Source organism: Lissotriton helveticus, chromosome 7 (assembly GCF_964261635.1).
Source record: "Lissotriton helveticus chromosome 7, aLisHel1.1, whole genome shotgun sequence".
Classification (NCBI taxonomy): domain Eukaryota; kingdom Metazoa; phylum Chordata; class Amphibia; order Caudata; family Salamandridae; genus Lissotriton; species Lissotriton helveticus.
The window spans coordinates 66963322-66981704 of NC_136068.1; the positions used below are offsets into that span (position 1 = coordinate 66963322).

At 46.1% G+C, this 18383-nt stretch overlaps 1 protein-coding gene across 1 annotated transcript in view; it reads left to right on the plus strand.

The window, feature by feature from the left end:
* The window catches only part of LOC144768928 (alpha-2-macroglobulin-like protein 1), a 451046-nt gene that overhangs the window by 8721 nt on the left and 423942 nt on the right, over positions 1-18383 (plus strand). Inside the window, exons 2-3 of the mRNA XM_078652935.1 lie at positions 5657-5840; positions 9274-9433. Coding sequence (XP_078509061.1) covers positions 5657-5840; positions 9274-9433 — 344 coding nt within the window. The remainder of the gene's footprint in view (positions 1-5656; positions 5841-9273; positions 9434-18383) is intronic.

Sequence of the window (18383 nt, forward strand, 5' to 3'; positions counted from 1 at the left end):
CAGATATAAAACAGCCGCGTATGCCTTCCAAGAGGAGCAGTTTCTGGAATTCAGAATGATACAGCAACTAGCAAAAAGCATGAGATGGGGGGCTATGACTCTTCTGGGCGGAGCTAAAGCACTATATATGTAGATTTTATATAATTGGTAATATTAGGTAGCAGAGTGTTGCTTTGTCAAGCAAGACGTAAACAGAAAAAACACTGTGTTTTTTTACCTATTGCTGGGAGGTTTCTGATAGTGGAAAGTACCTGTGGACTGAGACAAGCATTACAGTGAAGGTAACTATGTTTCACTCTTACATCTTGGTACTTTCCAATTTCATCTTCTGGGCAGGGCCATGTATTGTATTACGTTGTAGCCTCATTGACATAATGCTCCAAGCCCCTGAAACGATGCAGAAGAGGCTGGTAGCATGCGTCTACCTGTGAGTACTAGTCCCTAAACACCTTCCCCTGGGCCATGTATTGTATTACATTGTAGCCTCATTTACATAATGCTGCAAGCCTCTGATTAGGTGCAGGAGAGACTGGTAGCATGCTAATACCTGTGAGTACTAGTCCCTAAAGACCTTCCCCAACATGGGATCAGACATAGTATGTTGTCAAAGATGTATACCGAGGACTGGCACTTGAGCGACCTATTGGAATGGGTATTTTACAAATAGCCATGCTATGTGGTCTGACTCCACTCAGGGTTAATTCTGGAACCACAGCTGAGCCTCCTGAGCGGCATTAGCAAAGGTAGAGGGCAATGTCTCCTTGGGGATTTTGAGAGTGTTATAACCCGAGCTGCAAACTGCTGGCTCGCGATCATGATTGACGATGCGATCTCCTCTGTTCTCCATGTGGAGAATGTTTGCTCCATTTGCTTCTTGTCCTCATGAGGAATACGGTGAGTAGCCAAAATATTGAAATTAAAATATCGACATACAATAATATCGATGTTACAGAATATCGATGTGCAATAATATCGATGGACAGAATATCGACTTTAAGGTAAGTAATATCGATGTTTTTAATATCGAAGTAAGTAATATTGATATCAAATATATCGATGTTACTAATATCGAAATTTTGTTTCGTTATGCATTTTAATATGTATTTTATATGTTTGTTAAACATGTTTTTAATGTATTTTATACATTTTAAAATAAATGTTTAGAAATGAGTAATTTTGTTTACATTTTGCGCATTAGTATCAGAGCGGGTTGTGGGTTTATAGGGGAATAGGGTGGGAACTAATTTAATTATAATTAATAATTATAATGTTTATTTTATTATGATTGATTATTAATTACTTGTTAATTAATTATGAATTGGTAATTAATTTTTATTTAATTAGTTAATTACATTAAATAGAATTAATGTATTGATATTTTTTATTTTTTGTTATTGTTAATTAATAATTAATTGTTAATAATTTTTTATTAGTTAGTTAATTCAATTAGAATTATTGTATTAATATTTTTATATTTTGTTATTGTTAATTCATAATTAATTGGTGATTAATTTTTATTAATTCGTTAATTAAATTAATTAGAAATAAAGTGTTAATATTTTTTATTTTTTGTTATTGTTAATTAATCATTGGTGATTAATTTTTATTAAGTGATTAATTGATAATTAAATTATTTACGTAATTTATTTATGTGTAGTGGGTTGTGTGTTTATAGGGGACTAGGGTGTCGAACAATGAAATTAAATTAATTAAAGAGATTGTCTTTATTGGTATTTACTATTATTTAATTGTTAATTAATTAATTGGTATTTTTTTATTATTTCATAATATTAATTATAAATAATTTATTAATACATATGGTTTATTATTATTATAAATTATTTCTTGTTAATTAATTATTAATTGGTCTTTAATTATTAATTGGTAATTAATATTTGTCAATTAGTTAATTTATAATTACATCATTTTATTAATATTAATTAATTGATATTTAGATTCATTGTGTTTTTTTGTATGTGTAGGGGAGTAGTGTGGGAAGTAATTTTTTGTTATTTAAGTCAATATTAATTATAAATAACTGGTATTTAGTAATATATTTTTGTAAATAAAATATTATTTTTTTTTGTAAAAAAAAATATGTAATTGATAAGTATATTAATGGAACCCCTACGCTATCCTGCGCTTTCCCTACTATTGCACCCTCTGGAGTGGGAATAGTAATTTTTACCCCTATGCTATCCAACGCTTTCACTACTGTTGCACCCTCTGGAGTTGGAATAGTAATTTTTACCCCTACGCTATCCAACGCTTTCCCTACTGTTGCACCCTCTGGAGTGGGAATAGTAATTTTTACCCCTACGCTATCCAACGCTTTCCCTACTGTTGCACCCTCTGGAGTGGGAATAGTAATTTGTACCCCTACGCTATCCAACGCTTTCCCTACTGTTGCACCCTCTGGAGTGGGAATAGTAATTTTTACCCCTACGCTATCCAGCGCTTTCCCTACTGTTGCACCCACTGGAGTGGGAATAGTAAGTTTTACCCCTACGCTATCAAACGCTTTCCCTACTGTTGCACTCTCTGGAGTGGGAATAGTAATTTTTACCCCTACGCTATCCAACGCTTTCCCTACTGTTGCACCCTCTGGAGTGGGAATAGTAATTTGTACCCCTACGCTATCCAACGCTTTCCCTACTGTTGCACCCTCTGGAGTGGGAATAGTAATTTTTACCCCTACGCTATCCAGCGCTTTCCCTACTGTTGCACCCACTGGAGTCGGAATAGTAAGTTTTACCCCTACGCTATCAAACGCTTTCCCTACTGTTGCACTCTCTGGAGACGGAATAGTCATTTTTACCCCTAAGCTATCCAACGCTTTCCCTACTGTTGAAATATGTGTAGTAAGTATATATATTAATTATTATGTAGAGTTTTTAATTCATTTTAAATGTATATGTATTAGTTATTATGTTTTTATATATGTTTTAATGTTTATATCTATAATGTTTTTAATTATATGTATTTTTTAAATTATTTTTACATTATTATTAACAGATTTTAAAAAAACAATATTTTTTACTGCGATATTTTTGAACTACGATATTTTTCCCGATATTTTTGTACTTACCTTGATGTAGATAGAATTTCGACATTTTTGATGTTAATATTTTTGCTTCGATATTTTTGTATGTCGATATTCTATCTTTCGATATTATGTCATACACCCGAGGAATACATTTAATTGATAACAAGTCTGAAGAACTGAGGTGTTTCAATTTAGGGATTTCCTTAATCAGTCTCATTATGTTGCCTCTATTGAGAACCTACTGACCCTGCGAAGTGTGCTGAGGTGTTAATATAATCTGCTTATTCAGGCTCTCTATTTGCTCTAAGTCTGTTATAGATGATGGGAGGCATTCTCCTCATCTCTTAGAATAAGACTAGGGGGCATATATATCAACACAATTGCGAATTTCGGCGTTTGCGATCGCAGTTTAGGTAAGTGGTATGTAACAGCCTCGCAAAATAAGGAATCGCAAAATAGCGATCCCTTATTTTGCAATTGCATTTAAGGAATCGCAAATTGAGATTCCTTAAATGCAATGCAAGAGGCACAGAAAATGTGACATTTGGCCAAAAGGAATCACAAATTACCACCAAATTCACATTGGTGGTAATTTGCGATTTCTTTGAAAAATGCACATTTCAGGGGTGCAACAGGGTGTCCTTTTGGCACCCTGGCACCCTTGAAATAGCATTCTCAATTTGCGATTCTTTAATTGAGAATCGCAAATTGAGAATGTCTTCCCATTAATTCCAATGGGGCTCTAGGCCCAAAGGAATGAATGGGGAGGTATCCCTTAATTGCGAATCGCAATTTGCGATTCGCAATTAAGGAACATGTAGGATTCGCAAAATTATTTTCAAATCCTACATACATAGCATTTTGCGAATCTCAGATATCGATTCTCTAAAAATTGCTATTTGAGAATTGCAAAAAGCGTTTTTGATACATATGCACCCATATCTGTGGGCTGCCGCCTTAACCTTTTGCATGGTGGCACTTGTAATTACCTTTTCAATTTGCACATGATTTGCTTGAGGTTGCCTCAGCCAGGCCGCTTCTTGTGAATTCTTATTTGGATTATTACTTTTCGGGGCAACACTTGGTCCTCCATGTTGGTGGTCTTGTTTTGTATGATTATCACTCTCACTGTTTATCGTCTGGTCAGCGTTGATTTTAATCGAGGTTGAATTGACATAGTTTTTCCTGATTTACCAAGGTGGCGCTTATGTCTATCTCTAGAGCCTGTGTCGTTTGCCAGGAAAGTTTCTTTTTTCTCCTTCGTTGAATCTGGGCAGAACTAGTTTGTATCTGTACATTACCCCGTACCTTCTGCAGGATGGTTACTGCTTCTTGATATCTATGAGTCCAGCATCAAAGACCTTCTCCTGGATTTCCGTATTATCCTTATTCCTTAATTGATTTTTTTAAATGCATTTACTGGATCTTGTTTCTCAAATTTTGATAAGAAAATTGGATACAATCTACTCAGTGGTGTAACTAGATGTTGTGCCGCCTGTGGCGGTCCCTGAGTTTGGCGCCCGGCAGCCACATTTAAGGGTGGGAGGGTGGTGCTGGCGATTCCTGCGACGGCCGCCCCACAAAGCCGCAGGTAAGACCGGGGAAGGGGCTGCCGCCCTAAACATTGTGCCGCCCGCGGTGCACCACCCCCCACCCCCGCCTTGCTATGCCACTGAATCTAATACCAAGTTGGGAATCCTTTCCTATGCATTGGAGACTTTTTCTATCTTTTCTGGCAGGTTTCTTCTGCCTTTTGGTTTGACAGGAATCATGAGCTTGTCTTTTTTGTTAGGTTGAATAATGGGTTGCAGCATTTGTTCAGTAGTAATGGACACACCTCCGAGGTGGCTGGTTGATTTGCTTGTTCGCCAACATTTGCAATGGCAGTGTTGTCAACTTTTGTTGATTAGCACTCTGTTCAGTGGCAAGTCCAATAGGCATGATTAGCTGATTTTGACTTTTCCTTTCTTTCAGGATACTCATTAAAATGTTTGGTACTGTACTACATATGTCAATAATTGGGCCACATACACACTCTGTCTGTGTTACTGCTCCGTACTCTCTTTACTCCCTCTATAATTCACTCCCTACGTCTTCTCCACTTGCTGTTCCTCTCTCTCGCTTCATCTGTTTTTCTATAATACTTAACACTCACACTTTCCCTTCTCTTTCCTTTTCACACTCCCTCTCTTTCTCTGGGTCTCTGTCTATTGTTGTATTCATGACTTGGGTTAGAATGTTGTAATGGTTGGCTCCATTAGGAATTTTTGGGTTGTGGGGTTTTTATGTTTTGTCAGTTGAGTTGTGGCTGGCATTGGGAAGTCACGCCGATGAAAGCTGAATAAAGCTCAGCTTAAATAAAAAAAAATTCTTTACCACCTCAATACTAAATCCATCTATCTTTATTTTCTTCTTACATTATGCTCCCTGTTCTCTCATTCCAGTCTCTATAAACAACCTGTCTCCTTTCCAAATTCCTTGTAAACCTCCATGAGTCCCCCATGTTGGCTCTCATGGTCCCTGGTTCATCTGTTCCAAACCATGGAGGTCCCCCCTGATCCGGTAGTAAAACGCCTTAAAGACTACTTGCCTCTCTCTCTCCCTTCACAGGACCTATGTACTTGTCATCCCTGCAGCCCTCGACTATCCTTCCTCACAGGCAGTGTGTGTGCAAGCCAGAGATGTCCACCAGCCCATGAATCTGACCGTCCAACTGAGCACACAACGGGGCAATTACAGGCTACTCAAGACTGAGCTCAAACCAGGCAAGCAGCTAGGCTGCAACCGATTCACGGTGAGTGGCGGAGAGCGAGGAGCCCAGAAGAAAGTCCTTCTTTGGGATTCTTTTTGCTGTACAAAGAACTCCATGTGGAGAGTGTTAGTTCCATTTGCTTCTTGTCCTCATGAGGAATACATTTAATTGATAACAAGTCTTAAGAAGTGAGTTGTTTCAATGTAGGGATTTCCTTATCAGTCTCATTATGTTTCCTCTATTGAGGAGTCTCAAGGTTTTAGGACTCAAGGGGGGTTTAAATGCCCGCGGGCCATTTTGGGTGAGTGCGCGTGGAGAGGGTTCCAGAAGATTGAAGGACCGGAATCTTGATGTGACCAGGGGGTTTCGGTGTGATGAGTGGGCTGCGGTGGGCAGATGGTGCGTTTGTCTTGGGGTTTAGCGAGAAATTGTTTTGAGGTTTGTAAGAGAGGATTTTGTGCAGGACTCTGTTTCTGGTAGACAGCCAGCCAGCCTGGTGTTGGTGAGGGAATATGGGTGTCCATCTAGGGAGGTTAAAGAGAGGAAATATAGCAAAATTGATTACCTTGTAAATGGGGGAGAGTATGTTCTCTTGTGAGCCGGCTATGAGGCTGATGCACAAGCTGCCATTTCTCATAACCTGTGCGTTGCTTAGGGCTATGGAATGGGGGTGAGGGTAGATCTTGGATATATTAATTGCTTGTTATCTGGCAGCTTTGGGTTTAGTGCATAAAAAGGTTTATAGATTCGTATAAAGGTCAAGCAAAATATCTTATTTTTTCCAGCAGAGTAGAATGTATAAGGGCGCACAACTGGAAGATAATAAGATCAGATTCTGGAATGTTGTAGTTCTGGCAGAGTAAAGGTGGAGATCAGTTTTGGAGCAATCTAATGTAATGAGGCCACCCAGTCATGTCTAGCAGTTATCAGTGGTGACCGCTTTTGAAAAGTAGTGGTAGGGCTCGGGAGGTGGGCCCAGTTTTAAAAAAAAAGTTAACTTACCCCAAGGGCTGCCACCTCTCCGATGCAGGAAACAGGAAGCACACAAGCTTCCAAACTCCCCTAGCCAATCATGGCTCTTCTTTCACCAGCATGACAGCAGTGTTGTGATTGATTTGAGCATCCTGGTTTGGCGCTCAGGTAGGGAGTAGGGTTCTGTTCATGTTCTCCACCCAGCTGTGCAATACAGCCGGGGAGAGAACATGCTAAGTTCGAATGACTGGCCGGCTAAAGACAGCCGACCAAACCGCCATGCTCACTTAAGTATACATTTTACCACTCCTCTCCCTGTCGCACAGCCCAGACACCCCGAACTTAACCTGGCTCGGTCTCCATAGAGAACAATAAAATGATATTAATGTTACGTTATTAACGTTGTTTTATTATCATTTTATATTTCCTTTCAAACTCAGTGGGGCGATGCTCCTCCACCCTAGGGGAGAAGTCGCTGATGGCAGTTAGACAAAGCAAGATGCACCACTGGAGTTAAGGGAAGAAAGGTGGAATATAAAAAGATATTCGAGTATCGTTCAGAAAAAGGTGACAGGGAAAATCAAATACCTGAATAGTTAATGTGCAGGAATCAGAAATGTGGGCCTTGGAAGTGAGCCCCACGAGGACGCCAACAGTCGAAGGTGTGGTGAAGGTGAACAACACCGGGAGGCTGAGAAAGCTTAGTTGACGAAGTAGTAAGAGAACTAGTGTGGTGCACCCCCTGTGGCACCCTGGATGGGAAGTAATAAAAGGATGGTGGGGCTGTTGAATACTGTCAAGGGTCTGGTACAATAGGGTTAATGGCATGGACATCAATTCACGAAAATGCCAGGGGTAGCAGAAGTGACGTAGCATGGCATTTCGCCTTTACTTTGACTCACACACACATGCTTACACATACTAACACATTCACACACTCCCACACTTAAACACACTCTCACCCGCAAGCATGAATACAACATACATGTAACCACATTTTTTTAACTTAGCTTCTAGATAGGGTCATATGCTGGCAAATTTAATGCATTTTTTATTACACTAATAGTGTATTTGTATAGTAAAAAGAAATTGACAGAAACCAGGCAAGTGGAGCTCCAACCAGCGTCCATTAGGAAGAGCTGCCTCTGTGTTCCAGGCACTGATTTTGCCACCTATGAGGCCTTGGGTCTCATCTGCGACCCCTGGTGGCCCGTACATGATGTCCATTATTAGTGGATCCGGGTTATGGTCTGCAGAGGTGATGAACCTCTACACAAGGGCAGTGTCATGAACTTAAGCACCCATGGAAAGAGTGCCTCATCGGCTGGGCTGCAGTGCAAACAGCAGGGTGTGTTTGGGCACTGTACGCCTCGGTTGAACTTAAGATGTTGCAGGGTTTTTGTAAAGAACAATAGATAGGGATGTAGCTAGAGGGAGAGAAGATGGTCTGCAATTGTTTTTTTTAGTGTTTTGCTGTTCACCCTATGTGGGAAGGGTGTGCCCAGACGTGGGTCCCGTGCTCACTGCGCCACTGGAGTCAAGCTATCCTGGCTGAAGACGGCTGATAGCCAGAAACCAGTCCTAGGATGCTTGATTCCGGTCCAGGAAAGACACAGCTTGGCAGTTCGGGCTGGACTGTTCCCAAGAGGCACAGGGTCAAGACTGATTTGCATATGGCCATGTCTGAACTGGGGTGGCTTGGTGAGCAACATAACGATGGATTAAACCCAGATCTGCGACTGGGGGTGAATGTTTTGCCATTGTGCAACATTCCGTCCATCATCTTGTGTGTATTTTTTTAGAACTTCCACAGCCACAGCTTTTTACCATTGGGGGTAGAGGGTGGAGAGAAGAGAGGGGTTGACTAGTGAGGTCAGGCAGGAGAGAAAGTGAGCTTGGCTGTTGGGGGGGCTGAGGGGGGTTCTGTGGTGTACAAGGGAGCCTACTGTATTGAGTATGCAAAGGGGGTCAGGGAGGGCTGTAGGAGTGAGGATACCACTTGACAACGTGGAAGGTGGATGGAGGAAGAGAGCAGAGAGGCTTGTGCGAGTGGGGCAAACCGTGGACAAGAAGTGGCAAAGGCAGTTGTGGAAAAGCATGTCTCTGTTGTGGCAGTGTGTGTATGGAGGTAATATTGTGGGCCAGGTGTTGGGTATGCAGGAAGGGGCATAGCTCCGGGGGAAGGGGGTGTTTGGGGTGTTACGACCCCCTAAAAAATACTCTTTAAAAAGATGTCTCTGTGTGATTGTTGGGAAATCTGAAGCTTACACCCCCACAATCACACTGACCAGCTATGCCCCTGGATGCAAACTGTGGGAAGGGACATGTTTTTGAAAGCGTGTTGCTTTAGATGTCAGAGTGCTGCTGCGAATACTCCATGGATCACACACACACCTCTGGGGCACTGCTGAGATCTGTCCACAGCTCTATTGAGGTTTTCAGTATTTTGCCCCCATGTGCCCCACTAACCTCAGGCCACCCTTGTCGTTCTTCCCCCGACCAGGTTCCAGAACCTCTGGGTGCGGAAGAGGTTGCCACCGTCGTGGTTCAGATCGCCCATGGACTCACACCCTTTGAGGAGAGTAAAAATGTTCTGATCCAGAGAAGGCAGAAGGGGACTTTCTTGCAGACTGACAAACCTGTCTACAAGGCTGGACAGACAGGTGAGTGCACCTGACAGAGGCAATAATGATTCTTCATAAACTCACAGCTACTGGCCACATCCAGCGGACGTCGTGTGCACTACCTCGGTAGTGCTGCGCACGTCCGTTGGACGTCGCGGCCCCGCCCGCACAATAGAACGTTCCGCACTAGCGCGGAATGTTCAGCGAAGTAAAGGGGTTAATTAAACTCCAATGACACCAGTGGTCATTGTGTTTCCATCACTCCAGTCCTCACCTCCATGCTGCATCCACAGAGTTATTTACAACAAGGGGTGGTGATGGACAGAGACTCTGAATTAAGCAGAGTACTCTCACCCAGTCAAGAGATCAGGGCTAGATCCAACACCGTTTTTTAGCTCATTGCACCATCCCAGTTTCAGAACCTGGCTGTATGCAAATTAGTCTGTCCCTGGCCCAGTGCATCATGGGAACAGGGCAGACCAGACTACAAAAGCCAATTCTTACACTGGGAAGGAAACAAGCTTCCGGGGACCGGTTTCTGGCATTACAGCCGTCTTCGGCCCGGCTTGCTTGAATCCTGATGGTGCAATGAGCAAGGGACTCACATCTGAGTATACCCTTCCACGCTTAGGGTGGACAAAAATATTTACAACAAGGGGTGGTGATGGACAGAGACTCTGAATTAAGCAGAGTACTCTCACCCAGTCAAGAGATCAGGGCTAGATCCAACACCGTTTTTTAGCTCATTGCACCATCCCAGTTTCAGAACCTGGCTGTATGCAAATTAGTCTGTCCCTGGCCCAGTGCATCATGGGAACAGGGCAGACCAGACTACAAAAGCCAATTCTTACACTGGGAAGGAAACAAGCTTCCGGGGACCGGTTTCTGGCATTTCAGCCGTCTTCGGCCCGGCTTGCTTGAATCCTGATGGTGCAATGAGCAAGGGACTCACATCTGAGTATACCCTTCCACGCTTAGGGTGGACAAAAATATTTACAACAAGGGGTGGTGATGGACAGAGACTCTGAATTAAGCAGAGTACTCTCACCCAGTCAAGAGATCAGGGCTAGATCCAACACCGTTTTTTAGCTCATTGCACCATCCCAGTTTCAGAACCTGGCTGTATGCAAATTAGTCTGTCCCTGGCTCAGTGCATCATGGGAACAGGGCAGACCAGACTGCAAAAGCCAATTCGTACACTGGGAAGGAAACAAGCTTCCGGGGACCGGTTTCTGGCATTTCAGCCGTCTTCGGCCCGGCTTGCTTGAATCCTGATGGTGCAATGAGCAAGGGACTCACATCTGAGTATACCCTTCCACGCTTAGGGTGGACAAAAATATTTACAACAAGGGGTGGTGATGGACAGAGACTCTGAATTAAGCAGAGTACTCTCACCCAGTCAAGAGATCAGGGCTAGACCCAACACCGTTTTTTAGCTCATTGCACCATCCCAGTTTCAGAACCTGGCTGTATGCAAATTAGTCTGTCCCTGGCCCAGTGCATCATGGGAACAGGGCAGACCAGACTACAAAAGCCAATTCTTACACTGGGAAGGAAACAAGCTTCCGGGGACCGGTTTCTGGCATTTCAGCCGTCTACGGCCCGGCTTGCTTGAATCCTGATGGTGCAATGAGCAAGGGACTCACATCTGAGTATACCCTTCCACGCTTAGGGTGGACAAAAATATTTACAACAAGGGGTGGTGATGGACAGAGACTCTGAATTAAGCAGAGTACTCTCACCCAGTCAAGAGATCAGGGCTAGATCCAACACAGTTTTTTAGCTCATTGCACCATCCCAGTTTCAGAACCTGGCTGTATGCAAATTAGTCTGTCCCTGGCCCAGTGCATCATGGGAACAGGGCAGACCAGACTACAAAAGCCAATTCTTACACTGGGAAGGAAACAAGCTTCCGGGGACCGGTTTCTGGCATATCAGCCGTCTTCGGCCCGGCTTGCTTGAATCCTGATGGTGCAATGAGCAAGGGACTCACATCTGAGTATACCCTTCCACGCTTAGGGTGGACAAAAATATTTACAACAAGGGGTGGTGATGGACACAGAGTTGGCATACAGTAAAACAAAATTCTCCAAATGAGCTAAAACATTGTGATAAAAATAAAATAGTAGCCTTTCTCAAATTTCAGGGGGAATTATAATTTGCCTTTTAAATCACTTTGACGTGCTTGGTGGAAAGCTTCGATGGTGTGACAATCTTGTACAAAGTAAACAATTGACAATCAATACATTTTTCATAACTGGAGGTGGAATGTACAAATACACCCAACATAAAATCCAGCATTCAGTTCACCCGAAATCTTCTTTAGCAGTTGCAATGTAACTGTAAGGATTCAGCCTCAGTGTGGACTTTGAGGTCACTTTCAATTTACTGGCTTTGAGATTTTTTATTTTTTTTGATAATCAAGTTTTATTAAGGTTTTCAACACAAAGAAATTCATTCGTAACAAGTCACATAGTCCTTTAAAATACCCCTGTCCCCTCCCAATGACATCACAAAGCATAGCAGCAAAGATAGAGTAGGTCGTTGGTATCCACCGAATATGATGATGTACAAAGGCCATCACAATGGTAGTAAGCCAAACCATTTGCCCCATATTTTATGAAAGAGCTCTGGACAGCCCCGGGCCTCAGAAACGGATTCCTCTTGTGTCCCCCACCAATCCACCCCCCTCCTCCATTTCCGCAGAGTAGGTGCCTCCGCCTGAGACCATTTGGCTGGAATGTCCCGTTTCGCCACTGCCAGCGCCGTTCCCAAGAGGCGCTTATCAGCTCGGGAGCCATCTAAACCATCAAACACTCCTAAAAGCAGATGTCTCGGGTCATGAGGGACCACCCAACCCAACGCACCCGTCAACTCTCCCTCCACCTCCCTCCATAATGATTCCAAGGCTGGGCACAACCACACCATATGGAAGAAGTCAGCCGGGGTACCAACACAACGGGCGCAGGCCGGGGAGGATCGTGCACCTGCTCGAAAGAGACGGACCGGCGTCAAATAGGCCGCATGGAGGAAGTAGAGCTGGACTAGGCGTAGTTTTGAGGATGGGGTTAGGGTTCTGGGCGCCATAAGGGCATCACGCCAATCAGCTTCATCCAAGGGGCCCACCCAACCTTCCCATCGCTCCCTAAGGCGATCAAAGGATGTGGGGGAATTATTAACCAGGGTGCGGTATATTCGGGAGACCCCTCCCCTCCCCAGATCTCCCATCATGACTGGGGCCTCCAGGGGACTAAACTCTGGAAGGGAAGTGGGTATGGGGAGGTGAGTGTGGAGGGCATGGCGGAGTTGTAGGTACTTGTAAAACTGGGAGTGATCCCCCACCCACACGTCCCCTAGTAGGGTTATTCCTATCAGGTCCCAACGACGGAACCCCTCCAGGGCAGCGCTCTCGCCCAACCAGGTGCCACACCAAAGGGGCGTTTGTCTTGTCAGTTTCCGTTCCCAACGCACCAGGCGGAGTGCGGCACGCCACGCCAGAAGGACTGACCTGGTGATGGAGGGCATGTCCTGGGGCACCGGGGAGCCGTAAAGGAAACCTTGCAGTTGTAGGAACTCTAGAATAGTGAGTTCTACCCTGTGGGCGGGGTCAGACCACCCACCCGCAAACCAGTCGTGGAGCACGATGAGTTTGGTGGCCAAATAGTAGGCGTAGAGGTTAGTGACTCCCATACCACCGTCGAAGGGGGAATTTGGGAGTGGGAGAGGGACAGGCATGAACGTCCCCTTCCCCATAAGAATCGGATCAGCACGCTATCCAATTCTCGGGACCAGCTGCTTGTGAAGGGGATCGAGGTGTTTTGCAGAATATAGAGGAAGCGGGGAAGGATCATCATTTAAAAAAGGGCGCTTCGTCCCAGCGGGTTAAGGGGAAGGGATTGCCAATTTCGAAGATCAGTTTTCATCCGGGTGACTAGGGGGACGGTGTTGAGTGTCCATTCCAGTTCGGGCAAGAGGGCCACCCACACACCCAGGTACTTGAATGACAGCCCCCGGAGGGGGATCACCGCCTGCCAGTCAAAGCAGGCCCGCGAGGAATGGATGGGGACCAAAGTGGACTTTGTCGGGTTAAGGCGGAGACCAGATACTCGCTCAAAGGCTGAAAGGGCTCTCAGGGACCTGGGGCCGAAGCGTTCCGGGTCAGCCAAATAGAGCAGCACGTCATCCGCATATAAAGCAATTTTGTCCACTTGGCTCTGATCCCATTGCCACCCTCGAATCAAGAGATCTTGTTGTATGAGCGCCGCCAGGGGCTCCATCGCTAGCGCGAATAAGAGTGGGGAGAGAGGACATCCCTGGCGGGTGCCCCAACGGATCGGGAACGGGTCGGAAAGTCTGCCGTTAACAAGCACCTGGGCTCTAGGGCAGTTGTAGAGGACCTGGATCAGGCGGCGGAAGGGAAGGCCAAAGCCCAACATCTCCAAGACGTCTCCCAGGTACCCCAAGTCCACCGTGTCGAAGGCCTTCTCAAAATCGAAAAGGATAAGGGCCAGGTAGGGGGTGAGCCGATGGCGATGGGCCAGGGCGAGGTGGAGACGGCGGATGCAGTGTCGGGTACCCCTGGCCGGCACAAAGCCGCATTGATCAGGGTGGACCAGGTCAGTCAGGAGAGGGCGGAGTCGCTGGGTGATGGCGGCGGCGAAGATCTTAATTTCAGTATTAATCAGGGAAATGGGCCTAAAGTCGGAACAGTCTGGGGAGGGTGGGTGAGTCTTTGGGATGACCACGATGGTCGCCAAGTCCGACTCGGATGGGAAGGACCCGTTCGCCACCACCTGTCGGAAGAGCTCCGTCAGGTGGGGCACCAGATCCTCACGGAACGTAGAGTAGTATTCCTGGGGGAAGCCATTTTGAACCCAGGCGTTTTGTTGGAGCGTAACAGGGTGATGGCCCCGTGGATTTCTTCCGGGGGTGAACGGACCGTCGAGGGTATCGGCCATCTCCCTAGGAAGACAAGGCAAAGACGTGCCGCATTCTGCCATCAGGTCTGTGAGGGAGGCGCCGGGGGGTCGTGTGACATAAAGGCCCTCATAGTATTGCGCGAAGGTTTGCGCAATGTCCTGAGAGGCCACCCGGCAAGTCCCATCAGCCGCACGGATCTCAGGGATAATACGGTGGGCTCTGGGATAGGAGATCACATTATGGAGCAGTTTCCCGTTTTTGTCGCCCCACCGTAGATGCGGGCAACCGAGGATTGCCAGAGCATTTGGGCCGGCTCCAAAGAGAGCCGCCGAATCTCGTCTCGGACCAGAGCCAGCTGCCTTTAGGAATCAGTGGCGTCAGCCCCCAGCTGATCCCGCTCTAAGCGGACAGCCTTGGACTCCAGCTGTGCCAACTGGACAGACTGGGCCGCACGCTTGGCATGTACGAGTCCCCTGGCGACTCCTCGAAGCACCGCCTTACCCGCCTCTCAGAGCGTTCCCTGTGAAGGGACCGACCCTACATTGGCGGAAAAGTAATGCCGGAGTTCCTGGCCAAGGGAGTCTACTAGGTCGGGGTCCTGTATGTACCACGCGTTGAGGCGCCAAGTGGTCCTGGGGCCGGTGGACGGAGACCCAATACGGATGGCAACGGGGGAGTGATCAGAGATCCCACGAGCGAAGATCTCCGCCTCGGACACCAGTTGGCAGTCAATAGCGGGCATCAGAATCAGGTCTATCCGCGAGTGGTTATGATGGGCAGCAGACGTATGGGTATATTGTTCTTTTCGTGGGTTCCACACCCTCCATATATCGCAGAGTCCCAGCGCCGAGGCCCAGCCTGCAAGACATTTCGCAGAGGCGCGCCGTTGCGCCGAGGGAGGGCCCGAGACATCCCTGGAGGGCTGGAGGACCGTGTTGAAGTCCCCCCCGACGACTGTGAGGCCCTGGGGGAGGGAAGAGACCACTTGTGTGAGGTGGTGAAGGGTGGAGGACAGGAGTGCCGGGGGCACATAGACGCATAGGAGGTTCAGGGGGTTGCTCTCAACTAAGCCCGGCACAGCCACTTATGTACCTTGTGTATCGGTGATGACATGGGTTACGGTAAAGGGGAGCCCTCGCCTCAGAAGAATGGCCACCCCCCGGGAGCCCCTGGCAAAGCCGGAGTGCCAGACTGGCGTGAAGTAGGTGGGATTCAGGAGTCTCCCCTCAGCCGGGGGAGGGATCCAGTGGCGTCTGGGGTTCTGGGGCCCAGGTAGGGGCATATGTGACGAATGCTGAGAAGGCTTTGAGATTTTAATAGGGACTTGACATCTTTGGGGGTTGCCTCAAAGTTTATTCCCACCTATGATGGAGCGTGGGTCTTGCTTCTTTACCATGTGGCAGTTCTTGGTAGTTTGAGGGTATAGGCCTCCTTACTTGCACCAGCAGGTGGGTAAGGTACTGACTCCCTCTATCAGTCTTCCTTATATGGGTACACTTTTCCCCGTTTGTAGACTTAGATCCTGATTATAACTTGCTCCTTAAATTCGAACCCACAAAAAAACTCCTGCTTGCACATGTCGGAATTATGTGTTTGGTTTTATTTAGCCCATCCGATAGTTATCGGATACGTTAATGACTTAAGAGGGCATATTTACAAGAAACTGGCGGAGTGCCGTGTTATGCCAAAATTGGTAATGCTGTGCGCCGACAGTTTCAAAATGCAAGGATGCGCCGTATTCACAAGAATGAGGACGAACCCTTGCATTACTCCAAGCACTGCCGCTAAAAAAGCTACCTAGTGCCAGCGCTGGCACCCTAGCGTCACTTTGCTAGGGTGCCTGCACTTCAGGGGCAATTGTTTATGTGCAGGAAGGGGCACCATCATGCATATAAACAATCTTTACAGTCGATTTTGCTCTATCTATGTGTGCTGCAGAATGCAGCACATGTGGAAAGAGCAAAATAGGAGGAGAAATAAAACATTTCTCCTCCTATTGCCTGCTTAAGACCAGGTATTCCCTGGGGGTATTTTTGGCGCTGCCCCATACCAATGGGCATTGCCATGAAACGCCCACTGCCACACCCATTGCACGCCCCTTTTATGCTAAGACATTTGCAGAGGTTAAGAGAGGAAAAAACACTGAAAGGGGCAAAGGGGAATGGAGCAAGAAGAGAAACATTGAAAAACTGTTACAAAGGAAGAATAGAGGACCCTGCAAGAGTGAGATAAAGGGACAGAGAGTGTCTGGTAGTGGATTGAGGAGGCATTCAGGCAGCATTGTTATTTGGGTCGTGACATTTGATATCACTTGGCATGGGCTGCTAAGCAGAGCTGTTTTGCAAATTAAGCATGGGGCACCCCACGTTCCTCGGGTTCTTTCCTTCAAGTTTGGGGAACTTGGGCAGTTTGGGCTTTCACAGTGCTAGGGAAGCTGTGCCCACTGCCCAATTATCCTTTTCATTACTTTCCATACATAGTACACAAGATCTTCCAGTTCAAAAAGGATACTCCACATTTCTGTTTTCCTCCTCCCACCGGATGGGAATTAAGACAAAGGAAAAGTAATCAGGGAGACAGGGGATACGTTTGAGAAAACAGAGGCACAGCCCCAAGGTAACTCTTTTCCCTATTTTGCCCAGCACAAACTCAATCCACTTTGAGATATCTGGCCAGCGCATTCCACGTGCGCCCCTAGACCCTCACAAGTGATTTGCCACATTTTATAAATGTTTGAATGATTAAATGCGCATCCCTGTGACATCTTGCAACATCTCTCCCCCATGGTTGTCAGTGCTTAATTTGTGCCTGTAGTTTCTGGTGCACGGCACTGGCACTTAATTGTCAGCACCTGGGCCTGTGACAGTCTTCCACAAGGTGGCACTGTCTGGCTCATTTAGAGATGACCACAACAACAGTTAATTATTAACTCAATATACACTAAAAATTAATATTACCTGCCACCCAAGCCATCCTTATAGATTTGGGGCCCTGAAATAGTCAGAACTGTCACACTAGTCAGAACTGGCGTGTGAATGTTGGTACTTGTGTTGTTACTATTATTGCTGGAGCTGGCAGGGGCAAAGTGTGGTGGAAGGTGCAGTGGCCTTCTGACAAGAGCCCTGGCACGTATATTTTTGCAAATTAAGCACTGGCTGTTCTCAAAGTTGCCTAATCAGAGGGGATCTTGCTCAGGAGGCCTGGCCTGTGTCTTTCCAATACACATCTTTCTGAAACCAGTTGTCTTTTCCTTCTTCCTCTTCAATAAACAAATGGGCAGGGAACTGTGCCAGCATTCGATGTCTGAAGTTAGAATTTTGGAAGGTTGAAGTAGCATTGCAGGTAAGTATTTATTATTTAGAAGTTTTCTATAGCGCTAACAAGACCCGAAGGTATCAGAGCGCTTCACAGTAGTGGGCATGAAAAAGAGAACAACATGAAACAAACCCAATAAAAGCAATCGGCGACAGACAATTTGGAAAGAAGAAAAGTTCGGACAGCAGGGCTTCTCAGTACTGGATTCAACAATAACGCATGGATTCTGAGACGTTTGCAGCTCCAAGTTATCCATAACCAAGGGAGCGGATCAGGTACAAGGATTTAAGTTGGCTCTTGAATTCTGCATAGGACGGTAGAGTTCTGATGTGCGGGGGGATGGCGTTCCATATTTTGGGGGCATTTCCTGAGAAAGAGCAATCCGCAGTTCTTTTCCTTCTGGTTTTTGGTAGGATGAGCAGCAGGGAATTAGAGCTTCTCAAGTTTCTGGCTTGGCCTGCTTTTTTGAGCTTGTTAGCCAGGTATTCCGGTTTGCCGGTGTGGAGGGCCTTGTGGGTTAGGCAGGCCGTTCTGAAGGTACTTCGCATTTCCACAGGGAGCCATTCGAGTTCTTTGAGAGCCGGGGAGATGTGATCATATTTTTTGCAGCCTGTGATCATTCTTGCTGCCGCGTGAAGTGTTGTTTTTAGTGGAGCCAGGTGGGATTTGGGGATGCCTGTTAGGATTGAGTTCCCATAGTCCAGTCTTGATAGAACTAGAGATTGCGTGGCTAGTTTGAGGTCCTTGTTGGGAA